At 47.5% G+C, this 26598-nt stretch overlaps 3 protein-coding genes across 8 annotated transcripts; 1 reads left to right on the forward strand and 2 right to left on the reverse strand.

Annotated features, from left to right (window-relative positions):
• Nucleotides 1-167: 167 nt before the first annotated feature.
• On the reverse strand, nt 168-18540 carry fbxl18 (F-box and leucine-rich repeat protein 18). Of its 3 annotated transcripts, none has more exons than XM_037257281.1 (9): nt 18536-18540; nt 3305-3482; nt 2839-3188; nt 2616-2751; nt 2219-2488; nt 1721-2153; nt 1063-1447; nt 749-967; nt 168-669 (listed from the first exon to the last, which is right to left on the reverse strand). In XM_037257281.1, exons 2-9 carry the CDS (start codon nt 3479-3481, stop codon nt 513-515), a joined length of 2127 nt encoding a protein of 708 aa, XP_037113176.1. In that variant the 5' UTR covers nt 3482; nt 18536-18540; the 3' UTR covers nt 168-512. The 3 variants fall into 3 exon arrangements, with proteins under 3 accessions (XP_037113176.1, XP_037113166.1, XP_037113158.1); XM_037257271.1 differs by lacking the exon at nt 18536-18540 and adding an exon at nt 3961-4132 and having other exon boundaries at nt 3305-3493; XM_037257263.1 differs by lacking the exon at nt 18536-18540 and adding an exon at nt 3952-4132 and having other exon boundaries at nt 3305-3490.
• LOC119126163 (retinol dehydrogenase 8-like) lies at nt 4962-8989 on the reverse strand. Of its 4 annotated transcripts, none has more exons than XM_037257326.1 (7): nt 8916-8989; nt 7871-8043; nt 6798-6959; nt 6284-6463; nt 6068-6161; nt 5590-5773; nt 4962-5483 (listed from the first exon to the last, which is right to left on the reverse strand). In XM_037257326.1, the coding sequence occupies exons 2-7, from the start codon at nt 7974-7976 to the stop codon at nt 5256-5258; spliced, it is 954 nt and encodes a 317-aa protein (XP_037113221.1). In that variant the 5' UTR covers nt 7977-8043; nt 8916-8989; the 3' UTR covers nt 4962-5255. The 4 variants fall into 4 exon arrangements, with proteins under 4 accessions (XP_037113221.1, XP_037113219.1, XP_037113218.1 ...); XM_037257324.1 differs by lacking the exon at nt 8916-8989 and adding an exon at nt 8495-8584 and having other exon boundaries at nt 7871-8385; XM_037257323.1 differs by lacking the exon at nt 8916-8989 and adding an exon at nt 8347-8578.
• LOC119126095 (collagen alpha-1(XI) chain-like) lies at nt 9247-26280 on the forward strand. The gene is given in 67 exon segments (XM_037257151.1): nt 9247-9351; nt 12561-12728; nt 12794-12885; nt 13001-13122; nt 13467-13629; nt 13728-13856; nt 14812-14934; nt 15005-15136; nt 15443-15490; nt 15908-15949; nt 16037-16099; nt 16165-16239; nt 16505-16585; nt 16659-16715; nt 16780-16833; nt 16904-16957; nt 17031-17084; nt 17143-17196; nt 17328-17381; nt 17462-17506; nt 17593-17646; nt 18096-18140; nt 18208-18261; nt 18337-18381; nt 18462-18515; nt 18586-18630; nt 18707-18760; nt 19028-19072; nt 19151-19312; nt 19461-19514; nt 19598-19651; nt 19728-19772; nt 19920-19973; nt 20054-20098; nt 20167-20220; nt 20351-20404; nt 20473-20526; nt 20619-20726; nt 20811-20900; nt 20976-21029; nt 21103-21210; nt 21498-21605; nt 21734-21787; nt 21868-21921; nt 22044-22151; nt 22226-22279; nt 22343-22396; nt 22468-22521; nt 22593-22646; nt 22732-22839; nt 22920-22973; nt 23052-23105; nt 23201-23254; nt 23325-23378; nt 23454-23561; nt 23619-23672; nt 23747-23800; nt 23860-23967; nt 24039-24066; nt 24069-24091; nt 24168-24203; nt 24265-24318; nt 24384-24699; nt 24799-24911; nt 24987-25055; nt 25139-25372; nt 25491-26280. Coding segments are annotated over 67 exon segments (5217 nt in total). The 5' UTR covers nt 9247-9284; the 3' UTR covers nt 25638-26280.
• The last annotated feature ends 318 nt before the right edge of the window (nt 26281-26598 follow it).

Genomic DNA, 26598 nt, shown 5'->3' on the forward strand with positions numbered 1-26598 from the left:
TTTTTTTATTACATTCACGTTTATTTAAAAAAAAATCATATAGCTTTTCGTATTCAACTTATATCTAATTTAAATTTGGGAAAGTAATATACAATTAAGTAAAGCAACAATTAAGAATGGAATATTAAATAAAAATGTAAAAATAAGGAATCAAGTTGTTGAAAGTATCATGTTTAAACATTCTTTTAATCATGCATTTTGCCGTGAAGGAAAAAAATTTCGTTTCTGAAAAATAATTTATTGGAATTGTAGGTCCAATATACAGTATGTTTGTAAACAATTCATTTGGCACTTATAAAACAGTGGCAAGTTATCCCTTAAAAAGAGTCAAAATTGATAGTTCTCAAAGAAGCCTCCCTCTAATCTCATCGTAAAAAAATGTAACTATTTGAGGCATAACAACACAAAATAAAAAGAAATCCTGGAAAACGGGACAAGCAAGCCGAGTCAGTCTTTTCAAGCATAAACCAGCAGCAGCAGCAGCAGCACCGTTGGCGGTTATTGCATTCACATCACCATGGTGACAAACGTGGCGGCTGGGCCACGTGACTCTGGAACAACGTGGTGCCGTCCAACAAGGTGAGCGGGATGTCTCTGATGACGGAGGGCAGGTCTTCGTGCTGAATCGGGTAAATGACCGCAGATAGGCCTGGACGCTTGGAAGAAAACCTGCAAAGTAAAACGATCAAATATGAACCCCAAATGAATTGCTAAAAGAAATCGCAAAGCTCTGCGCTTTTGTGCAGACCTGTCGAGGAGAGTTTTCTGCAGATTCTGGCAGGCCACCAAGGTGCCGCCGGTGAACATGTGGCACATGACCACGCTGCCGCAGCGCTCCACAAAGGACACGGCGGCCGCCGCCTCAAAGGAGCCGTTGCGCGAGATGAGGCAGAAGCGTTGCAGGCGCGAGCAGCAGGAGAGGGCGTCGAAGAAGGTGAAGTTGGCGTTCAAGTAGGGCTGCTCTAACCTGAACACACACATGCACGACAAATACAATGGGCCAAAAATGGTACTTTTGAAGCAGACTTGAGTGAAAGTAGCTTGGAGGGCCGTCCACGTTACCTGAGTTCTCGTAGCTGCGAGCAGTTTCGAAGTGCCTCCAGCAGGGAGGCGTTGTAGTTCATGATTTTCAGCGTGCCGATGTTGGCCAGCGACAACACCTGCAGGTCCTTGCACTGCGTGACGAGGTGGGCCAGCCCCGTGCCCCGAAGGACGCCGGGCAGGCCGGCGAGCGTCAGGCGGTGCAAGCGGCGAAACCCAGCCAGGGCGGCCAGGTGGGCGTCGCCCACCCCCCGGGCCCAAGCGCACATGCCGCGGGGCTCCACGCTCGCCCGGCTGCACGGCTCCAGGCGGGGAAGAGCCGAGACGAAACCCGGCCCGATGAGCTCTAAGGTCTCCAGGCAGAGGCATTCGGCAGCCAGCTGGCTGATTCCTGAGGTGGTCTCCCCTGGAAGTGAAAGAATGATTCAAGTCAAGTCTAGTCAGACTGTAGCACAGAGCCATTTGTCTTATTTAAAAGAAAAATATATTTTCTTGTTTTGTTGTAGCTAGAAGGGCTTAATGACATTTCCATTCTTTCCAATAGCAAAAGTTGATTTTAGATACAAATGATTTGACTTGCGGGCACGTATCAAATTATGTTTTTCTTGAACTACTTTGACAAGTCGACAAAAAAGTGACTTGAGTCAATGTCGGAGTATAGATGCAGCACGTTACTCACCACACCAAGCTTGGGTCCCTGTTTGCGAGCCCGCTTTGTAGTTCTGGACGCCCACTCGAGGGACTTTCTTCAAGCCGTGTAGAAGTAATAGAGACGAGTTGTGCGCGGCGCTGTGATGCGCCTGGACGCCGTCCGAAAGGGCGCAGGCCGGTAGGGTGAGCGAGCGAAGGTGGCGGAGTTGAGCCAGGCTGGCGCATAAATGCGGCCCAGCCGGCAGCGGGGCGTCGGCGTGCTGGTGATGGTAGTGCGTGTGCATCAGGTTCAAGTGGCGCAGGTTGACGCAGCGAGAAGCCAGTCGGCTCATGTTGGCGGGGAGCAGCTGGTCCTCGGCACCGCGGCACTCGGTGTACGGCACGTGGTTGATGCCGCTCAAGTTGAGGCTCAGCAGCCGCGAGGCGTCTCGCACGTCGCCCTCCAATAAAGACTGGAACACCTTGCGAGTAGGCAGGTTGATAAGTCAACGTTGACTCTGTAACACTTTTTTTTTTTTGGTCTAACCTGTGGCCACAGAGCAGGACAGCGGCTAAAGCTCAGGTGCCTGGGGCTGTTGCCCTCCAGGGCCCGCTTCAGCGACGAGGAGTCCAGCCAAGAGCGGGGCAACTGAAGCGCCTCCAGGTCGCCACGGAGGCCCAAGCTCTGGGCCAGTGAGGGGGCGGCGGGCCAGGGCGTCGGGTTGGGCCCGGGGACGGACACCAGGAAAACGCGGAGGCGCTCGGGAACGTGCACGCTGAACACAGCCAGGTAGAGTAGAAGCAACGTCTGGTTCACCTGAGGACAGACGGTGAAGGAAATCGATTGCGATCATTTAGGAGCACAGTGTGCTGTTTTCATCTTTATTGCGTGGACTAAAAATCAAAGTCAAGTGAAAATACTGGTGGCATTGAAAGGAAGGAACCTCTCCGGGAGCCAGTCGGGCGCTGAACTCCTCCAGCTGCTCGTAGTGCGGCACGCTGCTCTGCCCCACCATCAGATGGCAGCTGACGCCAAAGCCCTCCCTGGTCACGTCCGAGATGTCGAATTGCAGCATCAGCCTGATGGCCCGCAAACGCAACAATGACGAGAAGATGTCACTAGGAAAAATATATTTTACGGTCGTGTAACTCCTGCGCGGTCCTTACTTGCGTAGCTGAGTGCAGCACGGCACCACGCCGTAGCTGGGCGTCAACAGCGTCTGCCGTAGCTCCGCCAGACGGCTGAGTCGGTCCACCGCCTCTCCGGCCAACTTGCCGGCATGGAAGCCCGGTTGCACGTCGAAGGCCAGAGAGCTCAGCAGAGGTAACGAGGCCACGAGGCGGGAGAGGCGCGGCGCCGTCAGCCGGCACCCGCTCACGTCCAGACGCGTCACCGCCTTGCAGCGTCCCACCGAATCCATGACGCCGCTGCTCAGCCAGTAGACGCCATTGAGGCTCAGGGACTGCACCTGATTGGACAGCAGCCGCAGCGTGTGGCGGACCATCTTGTCGTCCATCTGTGCAAAGAGGACTGAGAAAGGTTAGGAAAAAGACAGACCCCAGAAAATGCTATTGTTCTATTGTTAGTTTTGTTGCTAAGCAAAAAAGCAGCCCCCTATTTGCACGTGCGTACCATGTACTCCTCAGACAGGCATACGTGCGCCAGCAGACTCTTGTCGCGGCACAGCGTTTGCAGTCGTTGACAGACGGGCACCACGTTGGTGAGCAGGTCGAACACGGGCACGTGGCGCAGGATGCACAGAAGGATCTCATCCGACAGATCGGACATGCCTACCGCTGCCGACGCCATCCTCCTCGCCTGTAGCCATACGTTCATTATTGTGACTCCAGATGATCAACATTTGTGGGTTGACTTTGATGAAATTGGAGGCAGTCCATGAGACAAGACATTTTCTTTGATTATTATTGATATCTGAAACATGTTTACCAGAAATTAAATTTGAATGCAATTTCAAGGAGACTTCTGTATCGTGAGTTTTAACTGATATAACCTGAAATATATTGACAGACATAAATGTTATTAACGTTCGACGTTTAGGGATGCAATCACAGAAGCTCGGGGGTCACAACAATTCAAAAAGATTCAAATTGTGGAAAGTGGTTGTAAGAAAAGAGCAACTTTGTTGAGACATAACGTTGGTGAAAAGCACGTAACATCGCTATGGTCGCTTGACGTTGAAAATCACCTGGCGAATGGCGATTAGGGACGATATTTTTAGCCCACATGCTAACGCGGTGCTAAATTGCAAATGTTCCCACCTGGTGAACGTGTCGTTCCTTTGACGTCTGAAATGTTAGCAGGACCACTCACCACCATGGACGCTACTATTTAAAATGTCAGGTGTTCGTCCGCCGACGAGACATGTTTGCTCGCTTTTGGGTGTCGATTCTCCTTCTAACCGCCCTCTCCTTTTTGGCACGGACCCCTGCAAGATGGCGGAAGAATTTACGCGTTGCACTCACCGCAGGTCAAAGCAGTCGATTTCCGATTAGCCGATCGGCACAAGCAAGCTGATGGACGAGATCCTGTCTCGAGACACAGAATGGTAATCATCGCTGCTCGAGTCGAGTTTACGGTCAGAATTCGCTTCAAAACTTCCAATTCAATGTTTAATTGGTTAATGTATTGAAGGGTAGTTGAAATACATTTCTTTATTAAAGTAAACACTTAAACGATAGCGTTCAATTTAGGCCGCCATTTTAAATCGAACGTTCAATTAAGCTAGTGTCATTTAATTAGGAGTTTACGGTCAGAATTCGCTTAAAAACGTCCAATTCATCGTTTAATTGGTTAATATACGGAAGGGTGGTTGAAATAAATTTCTTCATTAAAGTAAACATGTAAACAATAGCGTTCAACTTAGGCAGCCATTTTAAATCGAACGTTCAATTAAGCTAGTGTCATTTAATTATTGACGCAGTTTTTCATTTGTGACAATGTATGTAAAAGTGAATACATCTAATTAATTAATCATGTGGTTAACTGCCTAGAAACCACTTCGTTAGTTTTGGGCTGAATTGCAGATTTTACAACAGATATTTGAGCTAACCCATTTCCTGGTGTTAACATGAAACAATTCTCTTAATCGTGCTGTTATCTTTTTGGATATCATCAGACCAAGATGACACTGAACTATTTACCAGTATGTCGCCAACCCAAGGCATCCAACAGGTAGGTTGTTATCAGACAAAAAATGAAGCATAAGCTGAAGGGACTGATTTATTACATCAGTTGTATGTACAGAAGAAAATATGGCATGACAAAGTGATTTGATGCTTTCTTTCCAAGTAGAATTTATTTTTATGATGTGCCACGACTGCAACAATAATTATCCTTAAAATCTTCACTACTTATACAGTTCGTAGTTTGTTTCTTAAAAATGTTTTATTTATTTTTTTACAGCTTTTTACATGAATTAAAAAGTCCATGTGTATCCAAAATCATACACATTCACGCAGTCTTGGAAGTTGATTGGTTGCTGGTAATATTGCGTGATCTTGGGTCTAACGGTTCCAGTTTCCGAAATTTGGTGTGAAATTGTCCCAGCAGTTGTTGGGTTTCCTTAGTTTGGCGACACGGTGCGGCTCCTCAAACAGCCGCAAGTGAGGTACTTCATAGCCGTCATGCTGACATGCATGAGCGAGCCCAGGTTGAAGAGCATGTGGTAGAAGGCATGGACCGACAGGCCGCCCGTCTCGTCGGCGTACTTGAGGGCCACGATGGGCGTGTACAAGGGGTTGGTCAGGTTGCGGAATCGCGGCCTGCTGGCTTCGATCACCTTCTTGGTGCACTGTGAAAACGCCAGAGATGCCAGAAATTCATTGAGATTGATAATTATTGATTATTATTATCCAAAAAACATGCCAGTATGAAGAACGAAGATAAGAGTGACTCACTCTCGCTATGTCATCCGGCGTTTGTCCGAGCGTTTCAAAGATGTCCACGGAAGACGGCAGGTAAACGTTCTTGAAGTAGTGCACCGTGTCCGGGTCGGTTCCCGGGTACTCCTTCTGCCGCACGTCCTGAATCATCTTGGCCTCGAATTCCGTGTGAACCGGGCCGGGCTCAATCATCGACAACCTGGGTATGAACGCACCAATCAGGGATTGTGTTCTCAAACTAAGCTCCAGGGGTCCATGAGCCGTAGCAATGGGAGGTCTTCAAAATAATGTACTGTAAGTTATCTTCTATTATTAAAAAAATGCTTGGGGACGAGCATGCCAATAAAGTAGACAATGCAAGTGCATCGAATCGAATCGAATCCTTCTCAAGCTGAGCCAACCTTGTATCATATCGAATGGAACGGTTATGCGCTGTTGCAAAAATGTGTCGCCAAAAGGTTTGAGGTGTCCCGGCGTTTAAAATGATGCTCACGTGACGTTGAACTTGAGCAGCTGCACGGCCAGACTCTCGCAGAAGCCCTCCATGGCAAACTTAGAAGCCGCGTAGACGTCGTTGAAGACCACCCCTGCTCATGACAAGCAAACAAAAACAATGTTCACTCTAACTGGTCCAAACTTTTGGATTAACTCAAAACTTTTGTTCATCTGTTTATGCCAGCAATCCATTTCGGAGGTGCTCACTTCCCACCTTGAAGTCCCATGACGCTGCTGACCACAATGATGTGCCCCCCTTTGCGTCGCTTCATGTCAGGCATCACCTCCTTGATCATTCGGATCACACCGAAGAAGTTGGTTTCAAACACCTTCTTCATCTCCTCGATAGGAATGCTCTCCAGGGGCCCCACCAGGCCGATGCCCGCGTTGTTGACTAAGTCGGGGAAAACACAACTTGTGGTCAACCTCATCATTTTCAGTGAGTCTGAAAATTTGAGTCAATCTCACGATTCCTCAGAGGCCACAGTGAGTCTACTAATTTGACTCAAGCATCTCATTCATCTGAATTTGCAGCGTTCCATCGAGTTTTCAGGCACTTGTCTCAATTGAGTCTTTCTGACCAGCTCAGGTCAGTGAACCATCTGAGTCACCTGATTCAATGGCATCTTTTGAGTTCCTTGTGTTGATTCCGCTCACTTGAGTCAGGAGCTTCTGAATCTCTTGTGTTCCTGGCAAGTCCGCGAGCTCCACTCACGCAACCAACTCACTTAGGATATCAACGTGGCGATCCTTGATGCCGTTGATGCATTGTTTGACCGAGTCGTCGCTGCACACGTCCAGCACGGCCAGAGAGAGCGTTTTCCCGTACGCGTCGCCGGCAGCTTCCACCAGCTTGTCCTTGCGCTTCAGGTCTCGCATTGTAGCGATGACTGTGGATGAAGGAACTCCATTTTGTTATATTCCTCAAAATTCAAAGCATCCAGACCACCACCAACCTTAATGTTTGAAAACTGAAAATCTCCCGAGACTTAATTGGCGCGAGGATCTGAGGAGGATGAATATATTTGAACACAAAAGCCACTTAGTTGGACACTGTTAGCAACAATGCTAATGGGTTGGTTCAGAGCTGGCAAACAATTCAACTTCTTCACTTAAGTCAAAGTAAAAACATATATATATATAAAGGCTACAGAATAATAAATAATCTCCAAAAACAGTATAAATTGTTTTTGAAAATCATTTTGTCTTGGCATTTCAACAAGATGTTTCGACTTCTTACTCTCACTTTAGCAAAGATGTTATGGCTAACGTGCGCTAAAAACATTGTAGATCGCTAACGTGATGTCAACACACTCTTAGCAATCCCTTTAGACACCATTGTTAGGAGCAATAAAGGCTTTGGGATTATTTCTATTTTTATAATTTCCAACGGGAATAAAGCCGAGGCTACAAATAGCGCAGATTACGACCAGGCTGTAAAAAGAGCGTCGTCACGTGCGACGTGTCAAACTGAGTTCACTGGCTCATGTGATTGTCTGCGCTTTTTAGGATTCCTCATTTGTGTACGTTCCTGACACAAAAATAGTTTGGCGATAGAATGATTCTATTTAAGATGCTTAAAAATAAAATGAACCTTTCTTAGCTACACCACATCACCAAATTTTAGGATGCATTAGTTGTAGATGTTTCTTGTTTTATTTTATTGTATCTAATTGAATTCTGATGTATCACTTATCTTTAGTAAATGTGAAAAAAAAAAATCCCATAAATCAAAATGCATTTTTCATAAAGTCTGTCACTGTTCTTTCCCGGCGCAGCAAAGCGGCAAGACCTGACGTACCGTGGTAGCGCTGGTGTTGGTCCTTGGCCAGCGTGACGGCCATCCTCAGGCCGATGCCCGATGAGCAGCCGGTGATCAGCACCACTTTCTGCCCGCCGCTCGCCATCTCCGTCCACTGCAGCCTGAGGCGGGATGACGGGATGACGGGATGACGGACGGGATGGCCGCTCAGCCTAAGAGGATCAAAGTCACATGGACAAGATGCAGATTATCCTCTCCCCGTCCTACGGGTACGTTGCCTTTAGGTTATTTTTCTATTTTGCAATCGATCATTCACATAAACAGTTGATCAGTGATCCTCATTTGAAATTTCTTTTATATATTTTAAAAAATATATACTTTTTCTACAACATGATTTTGAAGATCTCCTCAACAGGGTGAACAATTACAAATTGTTAAAAATGAGTGGAAAATGTACAGAGAAAAAGTCACTATCGTAAAAATGTAAAAATCAATTAATGTCACATTTTTACGACCTTTAGCTCTCAGGGCAGAACCAGATTCTCCATTTTAGCCTGAAATAAAAACACCAACATCTGCATTTATGGACGCCATGTAATCCCAGCTGCCTTCTTCACCCCCATTAAGAAAACGTCTTCGGCTGCTTTATGGACTTTTACAGACCTTTTTGATCTTTGACTGAATGAAGAGTGCAAGCAAAACCTTTTTACGTTGTGTTTTTATTGTGTGTGTGTGTGTGTGTGTGTGTGTGTGTGTGTGTGTGTGTGTGTGTGTGTGGTGTGTGTGTGGTGTGTGTGTGTGTGTGTGTGTGTGTGTGTGTGTGTGTGTGTGTGTGTGTGTGTGTGTGTGTGTGTGTGTGTGTGTGTGTGTGTGTGTGTGTGTGTGTGTGTGTGTGTGTGTGTGTGTGTGTGGTGTGTGTGTGTGTGTGTGTGTAGCGGCGTGGCAAAGACACACAGGAATCTGCAGCAGCATATTTTGATTAGTTGGGCAGCCGCTTTGTCCTGTCCTAGCATGCTCTGTGCATGTGTGTGTGTGTGTTTTGTGAAAACTAATCACAGAAGTGTTCTTTTATAATTACGCTTACCTGTCTTGTCATTTGTCGGACTTACTCCTCGAGTCCGTTCAAAATGCTAATTACAAGAGTAATTAAATGTTTCATAAAAAGGGTGGGGGGGGAGTAGGAGGGGAGAGAAAGTGAGGGAAAAATAGTGCAAGGTGGGAGGGAAGAGTGAACTTGCGATAATTGGAGAGGGGGGGATTTTTCTTCCCTCCCTGCCGTTTTTCTTTTTAGCACCATCCAGAAAAAAAGACGCGTGGCGGCTCCGCTGGCTCGGACGTTTATCACTTGAATTGATTAAAGCCTTCATGCTTCGTTAATCAGGAGGAGCAGCAGGAAGGAAGGAAGGAAGGAAGGAAGGAAGGAAGGAAAGGAGGCCGAGAAGACGTAGGCAGGATGCGCAGGATGGACGGGTGGACGCTGCTCCTCTTCTTCACCGTCGGGCTTCGCAGCTCCGTAGCAGGTAAGAAGAAGGCTCGGCTGTCTTTTAGTTGACATTGTTGAGTCTGTTGGAAGGAAAAAAAGTTGCCTGTCAACGTAAAAGTTGTAGCGGGGCTACCTCAACTTCGGAGCGACCCGACCGTGGATATGAAACATCGTTCGGCTAAATATTTGTCTTGTATGTGAAAATTGCAAACGAGCAGCAGGTTGGCAGACTGGCTTTTGTTTTTTTTTAAATGGATGGATGGAAGTTGAGATGCTCGGGGCTCTGCAGGTTGCCTTTCATCACCCGTCCACCCAAAGCCCCCTCGGGGAGGTGATGGACATGTTGTTAAACTTTCCTTCACCCCCGCCAACATGCTCATTATTGTGCAAATGTCATCAATTACAATTTGTCATAGTAAACAGCCTCACGGAACAATAAAATCAATTTGACGCTCGTTGCTCGGTAAAGTCATACACGTTAAATTGAGTAAATATATTTTATACTGAAAGATAAAATTCACGAAAGTTAAAATATAATCATAAAATAAAAGTTACGATCAATATTATTATTCTCATTATTGTGGGTAGTTGTGCACGTAGTGCACATTTACTTCTAGATACATGTCGTCTATGTGTTTGGACTTGTTCTTCCATACCTGCTCTTACTCAGCGCCCGGGTGCATTTTCCAACATGTTGCGCAGCTTCAAAATCTACTCATGTGTGAATGCTGCTTATTTCTCATGCCGACTTGTACTCTTTTTGTTGAACCGTTGCCACCATCATCAAATGTAACTCGCCTGACGAGCCAATGAAAAGAATGTCCATTTGTTGCCAGGCAGAGTTCACAGGGCTCACTCCTAACTGCCCCGTGAGCCAATGACAAACTATCTGATTGTTGATTGGCAGAATTAAGATTTTCCTGTGTCGTTTGTTGCTAGGCAAGGTTGACCGGGCAGAATTCACATGGCCTGGACTAGGGCAGGGCATGAACTTTATAGCAACCCTCACACCTGGATGACATATATTTGTAAAAACTGGAATTCCACCTGTCAGTCATTCCTGGAAAGATGAACATACTTGCGTACGCGACATAATACGTTGTAAATCAAGTGTGGCCTGAGGTTGTAGCGTGCTGCTAGCATGACCGCTCACAAGTGTTTCCACTATTCTGACTTCCCCAAAACACCTCGGAAATATTTTTTAATCATTTTTATCTGTCATACGAGTGAAAAATAAGAAATGTAAAAATACCCGCGTCACGTGAAGGTGGTTCTCGTCATGATTTGGGCTAAAAAAATAAAAATAAATCTTATTTTAATTGATTAGGAAACAATCAAAACATTATTTTCTCTTCTTTTTCCTCCTTATAATGTTGAAATTTTGTCTCGCATCAACTTCCATAAAAATAATAGAACAAGTTTTTCTTCACAAAGTGCGTCACTCGAGGTATCAGAAACGTTTTGGGAAGTACTGGACAGTGTGAGACGGGGGGGGTCGGGGTAGTGCGCTCCCCGCTCTTTGTTCACGACGTGACTGCAAAACTTGGACTTTGATATGCCTTTGACACCCCGGCGATCAACTAAGATTACGTGCAAGGATGCTCAAGCTAATGGGCCGTCGACTTGATCATGTGTGTGTGAGTGTGTGTGTGTGTGTTGCGGAAGACAGCAGGAAACATTTTTCATTGTCTTTGAGCCAAGAGGATATGAAACACATGCTCACTCCTTCCATCCAAGTCTTCTCTTATCGGCCTGACGTTGCCTGCTCAATGTGATTGCAGGTGGACAAAAGTATTAGGACACTCCAAAGGCTTCCCAATGACTGACAGATTGGGTAACTTTACGCCTCTGTTAACTGCTCCTCAGGCCATGCAGCTGCAACTCCACCACGAGTGCATCTGCGTGTGGCTAAAGGTTAGCTTAGCAAGGCTAACTTTTATGGAACATGTGCGTTATTCTTCCGTGACCAGATGTGCTCTTTTTTTCCTTGACAAGTTTTTATTTTTTTTCCTTTCCTCAAAATGCAGAATTTTTTGTGTACTTTGATTGGTCGCCGTAGTGGATGTCACTCGGTCGGTCCTACTTGTCATCCCTTACATGCTGCAGTAGCGCGATTGGTCGCTTGCCACCTTCCGCCTGCCGTTTTCATCCACGTGCGCGCGTTTATTTGAAGAGGAAACTGTCCGTGTCTTGCCTTGTCCCGACTGCGCCCAACGTTTGCTGACAAAAAAAACAAAACTGAAAACAAAGGCTGACTTTGCACAAGCTCAGCAGAAAAATAAAGCAGAGTTTACTGTATAAAGTTTCGAGAATAACAAAACGTAGCGAATGGATTAGCATGTTAGCTAAGTTTTTCTGTCTTTTGATGCAAAAGTGTTGGTTCTGTTTTGTTTCACATGGAATTAAAAAAAAAAAACCAGAAACCAAATCAGGCCATCCAAAAATTTGGCCAAAGGGGACTCCGAAATATTAAAAGTAGCTTTGAGGAATTTTGAAATGTTGCGTATATTTTTTGCGTTGCATTATGTGACTATTGATTTTTATGCAAAATACTTTTTTTTTTTTCTTCCTCAATCCTTTTTTTGTGGGAGGCATAGAAGCAAAACAATTTGTGGGTTTTTTGTTATTTTTACTACCAAACACAACATTTGTTGTTTCCCCTTGATTATACCCTGACACCCCAAAGTTTCTCATCCAATAAAGCAACAACAAAAGCAAATAAATTGGGAGTCACCACATAAAGGTAAGAATTACAAACACGTGCTCACATCTGGCAGACTTTAACATGACATGGCCGCCGTGTGTGTGTGTGTGTGTGTGCATAAGAAAGGTTGACATCATGCTCGCAAATCCATGTGAAGTTGAATCACACCAGTCGAGACATGTTCTCCACTTGTTAGCTTTGCTCTCTTTTCAAGACTTTGCTTATGAGGATGTCGCTCATCTTGTCTTTGTCCAACAAATCTCTTTTTCACAGTTCTCTTGTGGTTATATCGCTTCTGTCCCAAAGAGCAAAGATAATTAGAAAATAATAATGATAATAAATAATAAATAATTCTTTCTCCAGTCTTTCATTATAATAAAAAAAAAACTGATTAGAAAAATAAGATAATAAATAGAGCATTTATAGATGATATCAGTAACTTGAAAATGAGGGTGTGCTACTTTTTGCAAACAATGGAGACAATTTCGAGCGTTGGCAAAAGCTAACGTTGGTCTTGTCTATTCCCGTCTTGTCTTTGACAGCCAGTCCCATCGACGTCCTGAAGGTTCTGGAGCTGTCCGAGGATTTGGAGGGCGTGTCCCTGGAGGCCGGGCTGTGCGCCAGCAGGACGGGCCACGAAGATCCCGACCTCGCTTTCAAGATCAACAAGAAGATCCAACTGAGCGCCCCCACCAAGCAGCTTTTTCCCGGTAAGCTCGATTCCCGCCGAACCTCGTGGACGAATGAAGTTCTCACGCGCTCCTCCTCGGCTCAGATTCGCCATTCCCGGAAGATTTCTCACTGATGACCACAGTTCGAGCCGTGAAGGGCTCGCAGGTCTTTCTGCTGTCCCTGTATGACCCTCAGGTGGGTGTCACCAACTTCATTACATCAAAGCTTCAGATGCTTGCAGATGACACTCCGTAATGAGTCGGTTAAGTCTCAAACGCTTTGTATTTTGAAGTCGTTGTCGTAATCGCAGGGTACGCAACAGTTGGGTTTGGAGATCGGACGTTCTCCCGTCTTTCTGTACGAGGACCACGAGGGTCAGCCCGCTCCGGAACTCTACCCGACGTTTCGGAGGATCAACCTGGCGGATGGCAAGTGGGTAACAAACGACTCGCCGAATGTACACGTTTGGCTCCAACACCAAACGCAACTTTGCGTCTGCGTGTTTACCGTGCGGCTGATGAGCATCTCGTACAAAAAAGACAAACGACAAACATGGTGAAGCAGCATTTAGCTGTTGTGCTGCATACAAATGGAAGATGACCCATTATGTATCTTTCATTTGATTTAATTGTATTTCATTTTATTTATTTTTATATTCATTCATTCATGTATTCATTTTTAATTTCCAAAATGTTCCAGCACGATACACTCACTTGCACAGGAATTTTAGGCGTGCATATTTGTGAGCATCCGAGACAATTTGACACTTCCACTAGGTGGCACCGAGTGGCCTACAGCGTGAAGGGCCAGCAGGTGACGCTCTACTTGGACTGCGTCAAGCTGGAGACTTTGGAGCTGCTGCGCGGACCCCAAGCGCACGTCAGCACCGACGGCGTCACCGTGTTCGGAACGCGACTGCTGGACCAAGACGTCTTTGAGGTTGGCTGCTGAGATTCACTCGACAATAAGAATGGCTGCGTGCCGAGTCACCAATAAACAACAATCATTGGATGTAAACCACTTTTTCACCTGGACAGGGTGACATCCAACAGCTTCTGCTGGTGGACGACCCCGCGGCGGCCGAGACGTACTGCAGGGACTTCATCCCCGACTGTGACGCGGCGTTGCCCTACCACAGCATCGTCATGGATATCGCCGCCGATGAGGTGAGCAACCTCACTTCAGGCGTCATGTGGCAGGTGCTGAAAGTTGTAAATCCAAAGTATGCCGCCAGCTCTTCACAAATATTCCAAGTATTTATGAACCACACATAATTTGCGTTGTGGCCCAGAAGGAAATACTCAGTGGAGCAATTATGCCAACTTTTAAAACCAGGTATCTTCTTTTCTTTCGTCCTCATGAAAAAGAAAAAGGGTGAATAAAGCTTAAATGGAATGTAAGCAATGAAACACTTTGTACGCCACCATTCAATGCCGCAATTCAATTCATTGTGCTGCTCCTTATGTTGTGCCCGTTTTGGCCACAGGGTGGCAGTATAAGGTCAGTCATACAGAGATGCAAACAAAGGAGAAAGCCCACTAATATATGGTGACTACCATATGTTTACAATGTTTATTCGACCAGAAAAGTCCCCCGTCCACTTTTATTGTTTTGCTGGTGGTCTGAAAAGAAGCCAACATTTATTTTCAAACCTGTTAGATTGTTTTAGTTCCAAAAACTACAAATGTTTTTTTTCTTTTTTCCTGCCTACTGCTGTGTGATTTACAATCTGGCTGTGGGCTCAAAAGCGCTGCAGGATGTCTTTTTCTTTATTATTATTATTTTATTTTTTTGGGCTCTTTTTGAGGATTTATTACGGCCACTCTAGAGCTCAGTCCAAATTGAAAGATAAACAGCAAAGGAGTTAGGGCTTTGCTTCCTTTCACTTCTTTGAACCGCATTGGGGGAAAGAAATTAGATGTGGGCGCCTTCCAGATGTATTTTGTCCAAATGATCTTGATTCTAATCTTCATCACAAAAAAAAAAAAAAAGTACCCGTCGTCCAGGTTTCCAAATTCTTGTTGCTCTTGGACTTGGCTTGAAATACCAGAACAAAAGTCGGTGTCGTGAAGAACACGTTCAGCGGCCAGACATTGATGGGCCTTGGCGTTGATTCTTCAGGTGGACGTGACGCCAAAGAAGCAGCACGTAGCCGAGGAGTTGGACGCCTACGACTTCAGAGACATCTACCAGGACGTCGTCGTCTCCACGGTGACGACCGGACCCAACCTCATCGAGTATGAGGTGAGGATGGCGTCCGGTCCTATTTCCTGCTTTTTGACCACTCGCCTCTAACCGCTCGTTGGTCGGACAGATTTTCGAATACGAGGACTACGACAACTCCACGGACGACTACCAGCTGAAGGAGTACGACTACGAAGAAGAGGAAGTGGATGAACGATACCGGCCTGCTGAGAGGGAAAGGGGATACCGTGTGGACACGCAGGTAGCAACCAAAACCTGACACAACACCTATAAGTGTTTTTGTTTTGGGCCACAACATAAGCATCGAACACAGGTGTGACAAAATATCTGTATAGCACCAACTACTGGCAAGGAGGACTTACTCTATGGCAGATTTTATTTTTTGCTTGTCTGTGACTGTCGTTGGTATTGGCAGCCTCTACGAGTACTCGATACCTTTCGATAAAGTCGGTATCGGCAAAATACCCAAACTCGGTATCGGTACTCGCCCAGTTGGACAGATTTCAATGTTCCTGACCGACATTTTGATCCTATTGGTGTCTTCCAGGATGTACCGGAGAAAGGAGAGAAAGGAGAGCCCGCACTTTTAGGAGTGGTAAGAAAGCTCATTTGATTGTGTTTGGAAACATTCATTGTTTTCTATGTCAATCAGGGGGTCACTGAAATGGGCTCCAAAAAAAATCATGGAGTGAATTGCTGCATTCAGAATCATTCACACATTCTCTACTGTGGAGAAAGATTTTTATTCAATAAATGTGTCTTTGCTGTCGTATAATTACGTGTTGTTTCAACATTAGCTGGGAACTTTGAGTCAAATCAATCCTATTAATCGCGATGTCAAAGGAAAATTTGATTGCACTTGGCATGTCATTGCCTTTAGGTGCCACATGATGGCGGCAACGGGCTACTTTTGTCTAAATGAAGCCCCCTTTTTGATTCTCGCGGTTTCCTTGGCAGCCAGATGCTGCCAGATGATGTTTGGTAACTTTTTTTCGTGTCGTTGTGATTTCAGGGCACACAATTTGTAGGTTCGTACGGGCCTCCGGGACATCAGGTTGGTGCCTTACAGGGTATAGAACACATCACTCACTTGAGTCAAACGGATAAAACCATCCACATAAATATGTTCATTTGTGTGCAGGGACCGGCAGGCCCTCCCGGAATCACGGGGCCGGTGGGACCTCGAGGAGACCCCGGAGAACTGGTCAGAATTGTCATCTGTGTTGGCAGGCGTGCACTGAGCTGGTCTAATCTATGCGGGCTCCTTAGGGACACCCAGGACTGCCGGGCCAGAACGGAGTAGACGGGATACCGGGACTGCCGGGAAACGTCATGGTCTTGCCGGTAACTTGAAGAGAGAGAGAGGGAGAGAGAAAAAAAAAGAGATGTCTCATTGTTCATGTTTGGTGTCATTGTGCTAATTGGAAAGCATGTCAAATTTTAAGTGGATACATTTTGGATAAAGCTTTGCGGCCGTCTGCACAGCCACTAGGGGGAGTCTTGAGTCTTTAATAGAGACGATGCTTCAAAAAAAGCAAAACAAAAAAAACAAATCTGTATTTAGTCAGTCTAAGGACAGAATCTTGAGTCCCTGTTTTTGTGTTTGCAGTTCCGGGCAGGTGGTGGTCAGAAATCAGCCATCTTTTCTGCACAGGAGGCTCAAGCTCAGGCCATCCTGCAGCAGACCAAGGTCAAAGAACACCGAAAATAAAAAGAAAATGGCCGCTGCTTCTTTAAATCACACCATACACTTCTTTTTGTAGTTGTCAATGAAGGGTCCTCCCGGTCCACTTGGCCTTCGGGGACGACCTGGTCCACTTGTGAGTTTCTATTCACACGCACACACTGTATTGAAGTATTTATTCAAAAAATATTTATTTATAGGGCATCCCAGGTCCATCCGGCCTGAAGGGCAGCAATGGAGAAATGGGACCACCTGTAAGTGTACAATGGTTGTCATGGTAACACACACACGCCTTTCAACCTAACACGACGGCCCCGCCCTCAGGGTTCACCCGGAGCCCCCGGCATCCCAGGCCAGAACGGACGCCCCGGGAAAAGGGTGCGATTTTTCTACTCGCAAATTTCTACGCGCGTGACGCACCGAAGCTCACGTGTGCTTGGGTGTTTGTCAGGGACGAGGCGGGGCGGACGGCGGGCGAGGCAACATCGGAGAGACGGGTGTCAAGGTGAGCAGCCAAACACCAAATGTTCCAAATGTCATCCTCAAATGGTTTGTCCTCGCAGGGGGACAGAGGCTTCGACGGCTTGCCTGGTCTGCCCGGCGACATGGGACATAAAGTAAGTAGGACTGGAAAAAGAAAGTCACTCAATGCAGCCGAAAGTTAAAAAAAATTGCCATGGCCAATAAAGCCTCTGCTAGCATGAGGCCAGTTTGTCAACCGCTCTGAAAAACTTGATGTTTTCCTCAGGGCGAGAGGGGAAAACCGGGCCCCCTAGGTCCTGCCGGAGAGCCGGGAGAAAAGGTAGAACCTGTGCTAATCCGTGCGAGTCCTTTTGCACGCCTGTTGGCGGTTGCTTTTGACGCCGCTACGTTGTCGCGCAGGGTTCCGAGGGCCCGTCTGGACCGAGAGGACAACCGGGCGATGCCGTGAGTGCTCGCGCGCTCACAATAGAGTTCAGGAACTTTGACGACTCAACTTGCTTGACAAGTGTTAAAAATGGAGTTTGTTGCAGGGGTCAAGAGGCATGAACGGCCCTCGAGGTCGCCCGGGACCCCCAGGACAGTTGGTGAGTGTGAACTTTTCGTGTCAGGGTTTTCCAGATTATCTTGATCGTATGATTATGTTGGAATGTAACCTGTAATAAATAACCTAGCTAGATTAGTTTTATGCTTAGGTTGGAATGTAACCTGTAATAAATAACCTAGCTTGTCCCATCCTACACGTCGTCGTAAAACACCCCCTGCTATGCTTTGACTAGAGGTCAAGGGCTTTCTCTCCATCCAGTCCACTCTCACCCCCACCCTGTTTCTCTTAATAAAAATGCTCTTGCAAGAGGCCAGAGTCAGACCTCATTCGATCATCGCTGTATGCACAGCGACGAATGACTCTCCACCTGCAGGTGTTTAAAAGGGCATACTGTCTCCCGTGTGGTTCTTGCAAAATAAGTTAGAGTGAGCACCACTCTAACAGCGCGCACGCGCACTTTTTTTAAATTCCTCTTGCTTCTTCTCGCAGGGCATTCGGGGAATCGATGGCGTGCAAGGTTCAAAGGGCAACATTGTGAGTATTTGAAATGATATTTTTAGCCTGATCTGGAGCCATGATTTCATGTGTGTGTGTGTTTAAGGGGTCCCCGGGGGATATCGGCGCACCAGGACAGCAGGGCAACCCTGGAATTCAGGTAGAAGCAGACTAAAAATAAGAGCAGAATCCCTGTAAAAAATGAACAAACGCAAATCCCCCACGTCTCCCTCAGGGCTTTCCTGGTCCGCAGGGATTAGTCGGGCTGCCTGGAGAGAAGGTAAAAGCCAGGAAACCACGGGAGGATTATTAGCTTTGCTGATTTGGAAGGATTTCAACTTTTTCTGTTTTGTCTAACAGGGGCCGCAAGGGAAGAAAGGCATGCAGGGTCTACCCGGAAATGACGGCCCTCCCGTAAGCTCGCACCAAGTGACACGCCGGCCTCTCTCATCTTAGCGATACTGGAGTATGTTCTCGCCAACAGGGTCATCCCGGACGCGAAGGCACTCCCGGTGAAAAAGGTTTGCCGGTAAAACCTTTGTTTCATTTGTCATCATCCGGGCTGGTGAAATGGAGTGCTCCAAACGTGTCGTTTTGGCTCACAGGGTCCCGTGGGAGTGCAGGGGCCCGTCGGCTATCCCGGACAACGAGGAGTCAAGGTAGGAGACATTGCGGCTACTATGCACTTGTAGCCGGGAAAAACAAAATGGCACTTTGAGCTTGCTTAAGGAACCTGACGTCGGGGGTGGAATTTGTCCAGGACAAGCCAAACATTTATTTATTGGTTTATTTATCTGTGTTGTTTAGTTACATTTATTTATTTATTTATTTGTCTTTCTTATTGATTAAATGGCCAAGATGAGCCTCAAATGAGTTCAATAGGGCAAATGTTGTACGTCTTCCATCTTTGCTTGTGTGTTGGCCAGGGAGCAGACGGCATTCGAGGACTAAAGGGCAGCAAAGGCGAGAAGGTGATCTCCAGCCACGGCACCGTCATTATTTCCTCCACCGCCGTGGTCTTTGCTAACCTCCTTCGGCTCCGTCTTCAGGGTGAGGACGGCTTCCCCGGAGCCAAGGGTGAGATGGGCGGCAAGGGTGATGGCGGCGACAATGGCGCTGCGGGAGGACGGGGGGAAGACGGACCAGAGGGACCCAAAGGGCAAACGGGACCTTTGGGGGAAAGCGGACCCCCGGGGACCCCTGGGGAAAAGGTATGGAGTGTCGGGTTGAAGAGATACAGCTCAACTCAAAGACATACTTTGTAGGAGAGGGGCTAAGTTTAGTATCCAGATTTTTGAGGGAAAAAATCTGACATTTTATTTCAAAAGTATATCGCCCAGCCAACTTGCTGTTTTTCAGGGAAAACTAGGAGTACCCGGTTTGCCAGGCTATCAAGGAAGACTTGGGCCAAAGGTCATTTCATTAATAATCCACATACTGTAGAAACAGTAAATAGGTGCGATACGTTACTTGGTTGGTCTTGTTTCTCGTCACAGGGCGCTGATGGCTTTCCTGGAGTACTAGGAGCTCCTGGAGAGAAAGGCAAAAAAGTCTGTATCCCCCAAAAAAAAAAAGTAACGCTTTGGTTTTTACTTGATCCAGAAACATCCTGTTCTGTGTACGCAGGGTCCTCCTGGACAAGCAGGAAGTGCAGGACAGAGGGGGCCAAATGTAAGTACCACTCTGTTAGGTACACCTGGATACAGCAAAAATATCGTCCAAGGTGTTAAAATTAGAGATTCAAACTGGCTTTCTGGAGGGGGAAATATTTGGAGAAGTAAAAACTGCCTCATAAATCAAAGTGGCATGTCGCTTCAGGGGGCACGGGGAGGCAGAGGGGCCAAAGGACCCACGGGGAAACCTGGAGAAAAGGTCAGCTGACTCGCCTCACTTAAGGGAGCCACACTTTACCCGCCACCTTCTCCTTTTTTTTTTTTATCGGTTTTTATCAGGGCGCTTCCGGACACGACGGCGCCCCGGGATCGGCCGGCGAGAGGGTGAGAGAGGAGCAGAAATAACTGAATTGCCAAAACACACTCATGGAGCCATTTGCATTTTATTTAAGGGACCACAAGGACCTCAAGGACGGGGTGGAGAGCCCGGACCCAAAGGAGCATCTGTGAGTTCCCCACTGACAGTTTTATTTCTGAAAAATGACATATCTGAATATACGGCAAAGCTCTTCTTTCATCTGATTATTCCAGTTTTGTCTTGTTTTTTTTCCGCAACTCGATTGACCACATGTGCAGGGTCCGGCCGGGAAAGACGGCCTTCCGGGACACCCGGGTCAACGAGGAGAAGCGGTAAGGCTCTTCTCCTTAGTGAACTCTGGTGACTACGCTTTTCCTGAGCGTTTTCTTTGGAACTGCAGGGATTCCAAGGCAAAACGGGACCACCGGGACCCTCTGGTGTTGTGGGGCCACAGGTGGGTCCACATCCACAACATGACCTGCCCAAAACTCACCCTGGAATGTTCTTCTTTTGAGCCGCTCCTCCTGGCTTGTGTGTGCATTACAGGGAAAATCGGGCGAGTCCGGCCCCACGGGGGACCGAGGCCACCCGGGCTCCCCGGGTGTCCCCGGAGAGCACGGTTTACCCGGCTCGGCAGGGAAGGAAGGCGGAAAGGTGGGTTGGGAAACCCACTCCACACCCAGTCCGTCGATATCAGAAGTTGTGGAGTGGCCTTACATCGGCTTGGCTTCTCCTCAGGGTGATCCCGGATTACCTGGAACCATGGGGAAGAGCGGACCTCCCGGACTGAAAGGGTTCAGGGGTAGCAGAGGAGCTCCTGGCGTTATGGTAAGTCCGACAAATCCTGCTTATTGTATTGTTGACATTATTTTGACGACACTGAGCGTAGGTTTGTGTTGTTAGGGGCCTCCGGGTCTAAAAGGAAGCGCAGGACCCTCTGGAGCACCAGGTGCCAATGTGAGTTTGCTCAAAATCAGGCGGGGCGGAAGACATGGCCGTGGCGTGAAAATGACATTTCCTGTTGGTGTAGGGACCGGCCGCCGAGAGAGGTTCCCCCGGGCCGGCCGGAGCCATCGGAGAGCCGGGACGGGCCGGAGCCAGTGGAGGACCGGGACCGATGGGAGAGAAGGGCGAGCCTGTAAAATAGCTCCTTTTCAAAAACACATTTATGGTTGTGCTTAGTGAACATATTTTTGGGTGCCTCAGCGCTTACAGTAATAACATTATGACGTTTTATTTTCTGATACTTAGTCAGAGAGAAAACATTTGATTTTAAGAAAACAAAAGTTGCTTTGAATGTCATTATCTTAGCTCCTGTTGTCATGTGTAAGTGTAAGAAAAAAGAAGTCTCCAAAATTTGCCTATTCTAAAAGGCCCCATATCTTCTGATTAATCACTCGGATCCCCTGTGCATGTTTGTCCTAGGGTGAGAAAGGTCCAATTGGACCAGCGGGTCAGGATGGAGACCAGGGACCAGTGGGCATGCTCGGAGCTACAGGGCCTCCAGGACCCGCAGGAGATGATGGAGACAAGGTCATCAAAACAAAAAAAACACCCGACTCACATAGCAAACCGACATCCCGTCATCAATAGTTACATTAAAAAAAAAAAGCAGACTGCATGACATTACACACATTGTAATAACGTGTGTGTGTGTGCAGGGAGAACAAGGAGGGCCAGGCCAGAAAGGAAGTAAAGGCGATAAAGGCGAAGCTGTGAGTTTGAAACTTGACCCTCGACACGGCCGCCAAAAACCATAACACCTCTTACTGATCATGTCTTTGTTCTCCCGCAGGGACCCCCAGGACCCACTGGTACTCAGGGGCCACTCGGACAATCGGGACTTCCTGTGAGTAGGCTCGTTGAAATGTCCACTGGTCCAAAAAAAAAAGAATAAATGAATAAAATCAAATTAATAAATAAATATGATAAAAAATAAACACCAATTGGATGACTTCCTGTGTGTTCCAGGGTCAAGACGGCGAGGTCGGGCCCCGGGGCCAGCAGGGAATGTACGGACCCAAGGGAGACGAGGGACTTCGTGGTTTCAAGGGTTTGAGAGGACCAATAGGATTACAGGTGCGACTTGCGCAGCCAATTAGGACGTGGCGCCGTAGCGGCCAAGACTCTGACGTGCCTTTCGTTTGGTCCAGGGCATGCCGGGCCTCCCCGGTGAAAAGGGCGAGAGCGGACACGTCGGGCTGATGGTGAGCTGCCGCATTCTTCTTTCTACGTCAAATACACGTGACTAACCCAGGTCTGCTTTTCAGGGTCCCCCTGGGCAACAAGGGCCTACGGGTCCTCAGGGATCAATCGGAGGACTGGTACAAAACACATTTGAATTTGAATGCATCTGAACTCATTGGGTCCTGATGAGCTTTGATGTTTTACTCAGGGGCCCACGGGTCGCCAGGGTACTGTTGGACAGCCCGGTGGGGTCGGAGAAAAGGTAAACATTGGGGCGGGACGGAAACGATCACTTGACTGTCTACAAATTTCCCTCACCCGTCTCTCGCTTAGGGGGAGGACGGCGAATCCGGTGATCCCGGCCCAGTGGGTTTTGCGGGAAAAATAGTGAGTTTGCTGCATCCATGATTTTTATTCCGTACTCTGTTGGACGTGAGCTTTTTATTTATGTCCGTCTTCTTTGTTACCTTAGGGTGACACAGGTGACCAAGGGGAGAAAGGAGATACCGGCGCACCAGGGGCAGCTGGACCTCCAGGTTCCCGAGGCACCCCGGGGGACGACGGAGCCAAGGGCAATGCGGTGAGTGAGCCACCCAAGCCCCTCAGAATCCCTTCCGGAAAAATAGTCACCATCAAAACATTGGACCGCTCTGCTCTCAGGGTCCTATTGGGCTCACTGGGGACCTTGGACAACAAGGGGAGGCTGGACCCAATGTGAGTGTCCATTCTCTTCTCCACCAGTGAACATGACCCTCACAATCACACGGATCATTTTAATTTGTGTTCTGTCAGGGCATTGACGGCCTTGTTGGTTCTAAAGGAGACACTGGAGAGCCTGGAAAATCTGTGAGTGCAAATCATCAATGTTAAATTGATATAAAAACAAGATGGCTGATCGTATAACCCGCTTGTTCTTTTTTTTTTTTTTTTTTTACCTACAGGGACCACCAGGGGCAGCAGGAGAACCTGGACCACCAGGCCCTCCTGGGCGAAGGGTGGGGTTTTTTTTTTTTAGAACCCAAATCTGTGTTGATCCGAAAATGAAAGAACACAATCTTTTTTTAGGGCCACTTGGGTAAAGCTGGGAAAGATGGGAGGGAAGGCCTGAAAGGAGCCAAGGTAAGTGCCACAAAGCAATCACCATTTGGGGAAAGTTCCAATCTTCTCATAGTGTCCCCGCTGTGTTCATGTCAGGGCGCTCCTGGATCAGAGGGCCCTATTGGAAAACGCGGGCCGGTGGGTCGTCAAGGACAATCCGGAAAGGCCGGTCCAACGGGTCTCAGAGGGATTCCTGGTCCTGCTGTAAGTCAGCTGATCGAGAAACATTTGTACAATTGTCAATCTTTTTTTTTTTGTCAGGGTGAGCAAGGCCTAAGTGGACCAACAGGCCAGACGGGACCACCTGGTCCTCTGGTAAAATGATTTACATCACGATGCTATCACAATGCCATCATTCCATTTACGGATCTTGGCCCAATATTTTTCAGGGTCCGCCGGGATTAGCCGGACTAAAGGGAGAACACGGGAAAATCGGAGACAAGGTGGGTTCGGGATTAATGGCGTCCGCAAACAGTCGACTCGACTTTTGCCACACTTGCAGGGTCACGGCGGCCTGATCGGTTTGATCGGACCCCCGGGGGACATGGGAGAGAAGGGCGACCGAGGGCTTCCGGGAAACCAGGGACTACTGGGTCCAAAAGGAGATGAGGTGTTGAAAAACGTTTTAGTCTCGACTATCGCTCTGTACTAGGTATATTCTGATTCTGTGTTTATTGCCAGGGTCCTGTCGGCCCAGCAGGTCCTCACGGGCCCCAGGCCCGACAGGTCTATCCGTGAGTACCATTCTTGGGTTCAATTACGCATCGCAAGGTCAAGTTGTGGGGACGATTGTCTTGTATCTCTTTTCAGGGTGCCATCGGTATAAAAGGTTCGAAAGGAAATCCGGTAAGTGTCTTCACCAAGTGTCTTAAATATCTCCACTCAACTAATGGTTGTGTGAATTAAGGGTCCACTTGGACCCAGAGGAGACACTGGACCCGCAGGACCTCCAGGACCCCCGGTGAGTACAGTTGGGGGAAGGAAAAAAATAAACACTTTGAGAATTGAAAGTGGACCCTCTCTTAGGGACACCGGGCGCTCGCACCGCTGCCGGATGACGGGCCCCAAAGGAGGACCCACGTCCTCGACGCTGCAGTTCTAGAAGGGGAGGACGAGATGCTAGATGGCAGCGAGGAGGACGACGAGTGGATTCAGGGAGATCAGGCCCAGTCGGACGCGTGGACAGACAAAAGCAACGAGGGCCAAGGCATGGAGGAGGTGTTTGCCTCGCTGTCCTCCATGAAAGTGGAGGTGGAGGGTCTGCGCACCCCTCAGGGGACCTACCAAAGCCCCGCCCGCTCCTGCAAGGAGCTCTGGCTGCTCAGTCCAGAACTTCCCAACGGTACCGCCACATATCATCTAAGATCGCAACACAGATTTAAATATTTATTGATCAGAACCATGTCTGTGTTTTTTTTTTATTGTTTTTTTGTACCACCAGGCGAGTACTGGATCGACCCCAATCAGGGCTGCCACCGAGACTCCTTCAAGGTGTTTTGCAACTTCACCGCCCAGGGCGAGACGTGTCTCCACCCGGACAAGAAGTTTCAGTCGGTCAGTTTGCCTAAAAGCATCGTTTAAAAAAAAGTCTTCTCATGTCTGAGGTGCTAATTGGACTTGAAACATTAGGTGAAGCTGGCCGCGTGGAAAGGGGAGAAGCCCGGCACCTGGTTCAGTAAATTCCGGAAAGGAAAAAAGGTACACACACACACACTCAGCGATTGACTTGAACGTTCCATTCGGTGAGTACATGCTCCTCCCTTTTTGCTCCCCCCCCTCAGTTTTCATACTCTGGCATGGATGGCCTTCCGGTGCACGTGGTGCAGATGAACTTCCTCAAGCTGCTAAGCGTGACGGCCAGGCAAACATTCACCTACCACTGCCTCAACTCTGCCGCCTGGCTGGACGGCCACGGCGGCGGGCACCAGCTGGCGCTGCGCTTCCGCGCCAGCGACGGCGAGGAGCTGACGCACCAGAACTCGCATTTCATCCGCGCCCTCTACGACGGCTGTCAGGTGAGCGGAAACAACGCGCTAACACTTTGCCCACGGCCAATTGTCCTTTTTCCATCTTCCCATCTCACTTGAACAGTTGATCCCATTGTTGCGTGTTTTTTTTTTTTCCCTGTCCCAGACGCGCTCGGGACAGGAAAGGACAGTGTTGGAAATGGACTTCCCGGAGTCCTCCGCTCTGCCCGTCGTCGACGTGGCGGTGAGCGACTTTGGCAACGCAGGCCAGAAGTTCGGCTTCCAGGTCGGGCCCGTCTGCTTCGCCGGTTAAACGGCCGAACCCTAAAAAGAGCAAAAGGGACTCTTTTAAAATGCAGGGAAAAGAAAAACAAACTACTTCTAAGACTCGTCATATTTATACCTTTTTGCTTCGCAATAATGCAGCGCGGCGGACTTGTGGTTCACGCGCTGCTTCTGTGAACGGTCGCCACGACGCCCAAAATGCAAAAACTCTTGAATTGTTGCAAATTCACCTAGCAAAAAACCTCATTGCTGTTGTTTATTAACTTTTGCCACATTGTTATGATTTTGTGTGTTGTTGTGATGTCATCACGGTGCTATCGTCTAAAAGGGAAACGTGGGAAGTGCATTTTTTTTTATATATATATTGAGAAGTTTTACATTTGTACTGGGAAGTGACCTAATAATAATAAAAAATAAGTACATGATGTACATGTAAATATTAAATATCCTCCTTCATTTGTCGGCAATCGCCAAAAGTAGGACCTTCTCAAAACTGCTGTGGAAATTATTTTCGGTTTATTTATAATGACTTTATTATTTACCGAATGACTGGCAACAACATTGATTTTCATGCACTTTTTTCTACAATGTCAGTAAAGCCAGTAAAAGGTTTATCATGTTGCTGCATTCTTTCAATGGAATGAAAGTAGCGCCCTCTGGTGGACAAAACGCGAGAACTAAGTGCTAGTCCTAATTATTATTTTTGCTATTTTTTTGAAATACTTTTTCTTTTTCAGCATCAAAAAACGGTCAAAAGGGTTTTGACATGTTTTTTTAAGAAATGTCACACCCAACAAAGGTAAAAACAAAACACTATTTGCGTAGTTTATAAGCTAATTGCTAATTAACAATAACCACAGAAGGCTGGAGTAGAGGAAATAGAACTTTTTCCACAACGTTGCCGAAGTGCTTGTGTGTAACCTTTCTTAATATTTGCCGAGTTCACTTGCAGCGCCAGTGGCCGGTGGGCAGTTCATCCACCTCCGTCA

The sequence above is a fragment of the Syngnathus acus genome, chromosome 1, assembly GCF_901709675.1.
Source record: "Syngnathus acus chromosome 1, fSynAcu1.2, whole genome shotgun sequence".
In the NCBI taxonomy this organism is placed as follows: Eukaryota; Metazoa; Chordata; class Actinopteri; order Syngnathiformes; family Syngnathidae; genus Syngnathus; species Syngnathus acus.

Excerpts from the sequence above, each read along its gene's own strand:
- LOC119126163 (XM_037257326.1), bottom strand. The coding sequence starts at position 7,976 with ATGGCGAGCGGCGGGCAGAAAGTGGTGCTGATCACCGGCTGCTCATCG. Across the intron at positions 6,464-6,797 it reads TCGCCACGTTGATATCCTAA|TCAACAACGCGGGCATCGGC; the intron begins GTGAGTTGGTTG and ends TCCCCGACTTAG. Across the intron at positions 5,484-5,589 it reads CGCCGGATGACATAGCGAGA|TGCACCAAGAAGGTGATCGA; the intron begins GTGAGTCACTCT and ends GCGTTTTCACAG.
- fbxl18 (XM_037257281.1), bottom strand. The coding sequence starts at position 3,481 with ATGGCGTCGGCAGCGGTAGGCATGTCCGATCTGTCGGATGAGATCCTT. Across the intron at positions 2,752-2,838 it reads TGCTGCACTCAGCTACGCAA|GCTGATGCTGCAATTCGACA; the intron begins GTAAGGACCGCG and ends GCGGGCCATCAG. Across the intron at positions 2,154-2,218 it reads GTCCTGCTCTGTGGCCACAG|GTGTTCCAGTCTTTATTGGA; the intron begins GTTAGACCAAAA and ends CCTACTCGCAAG.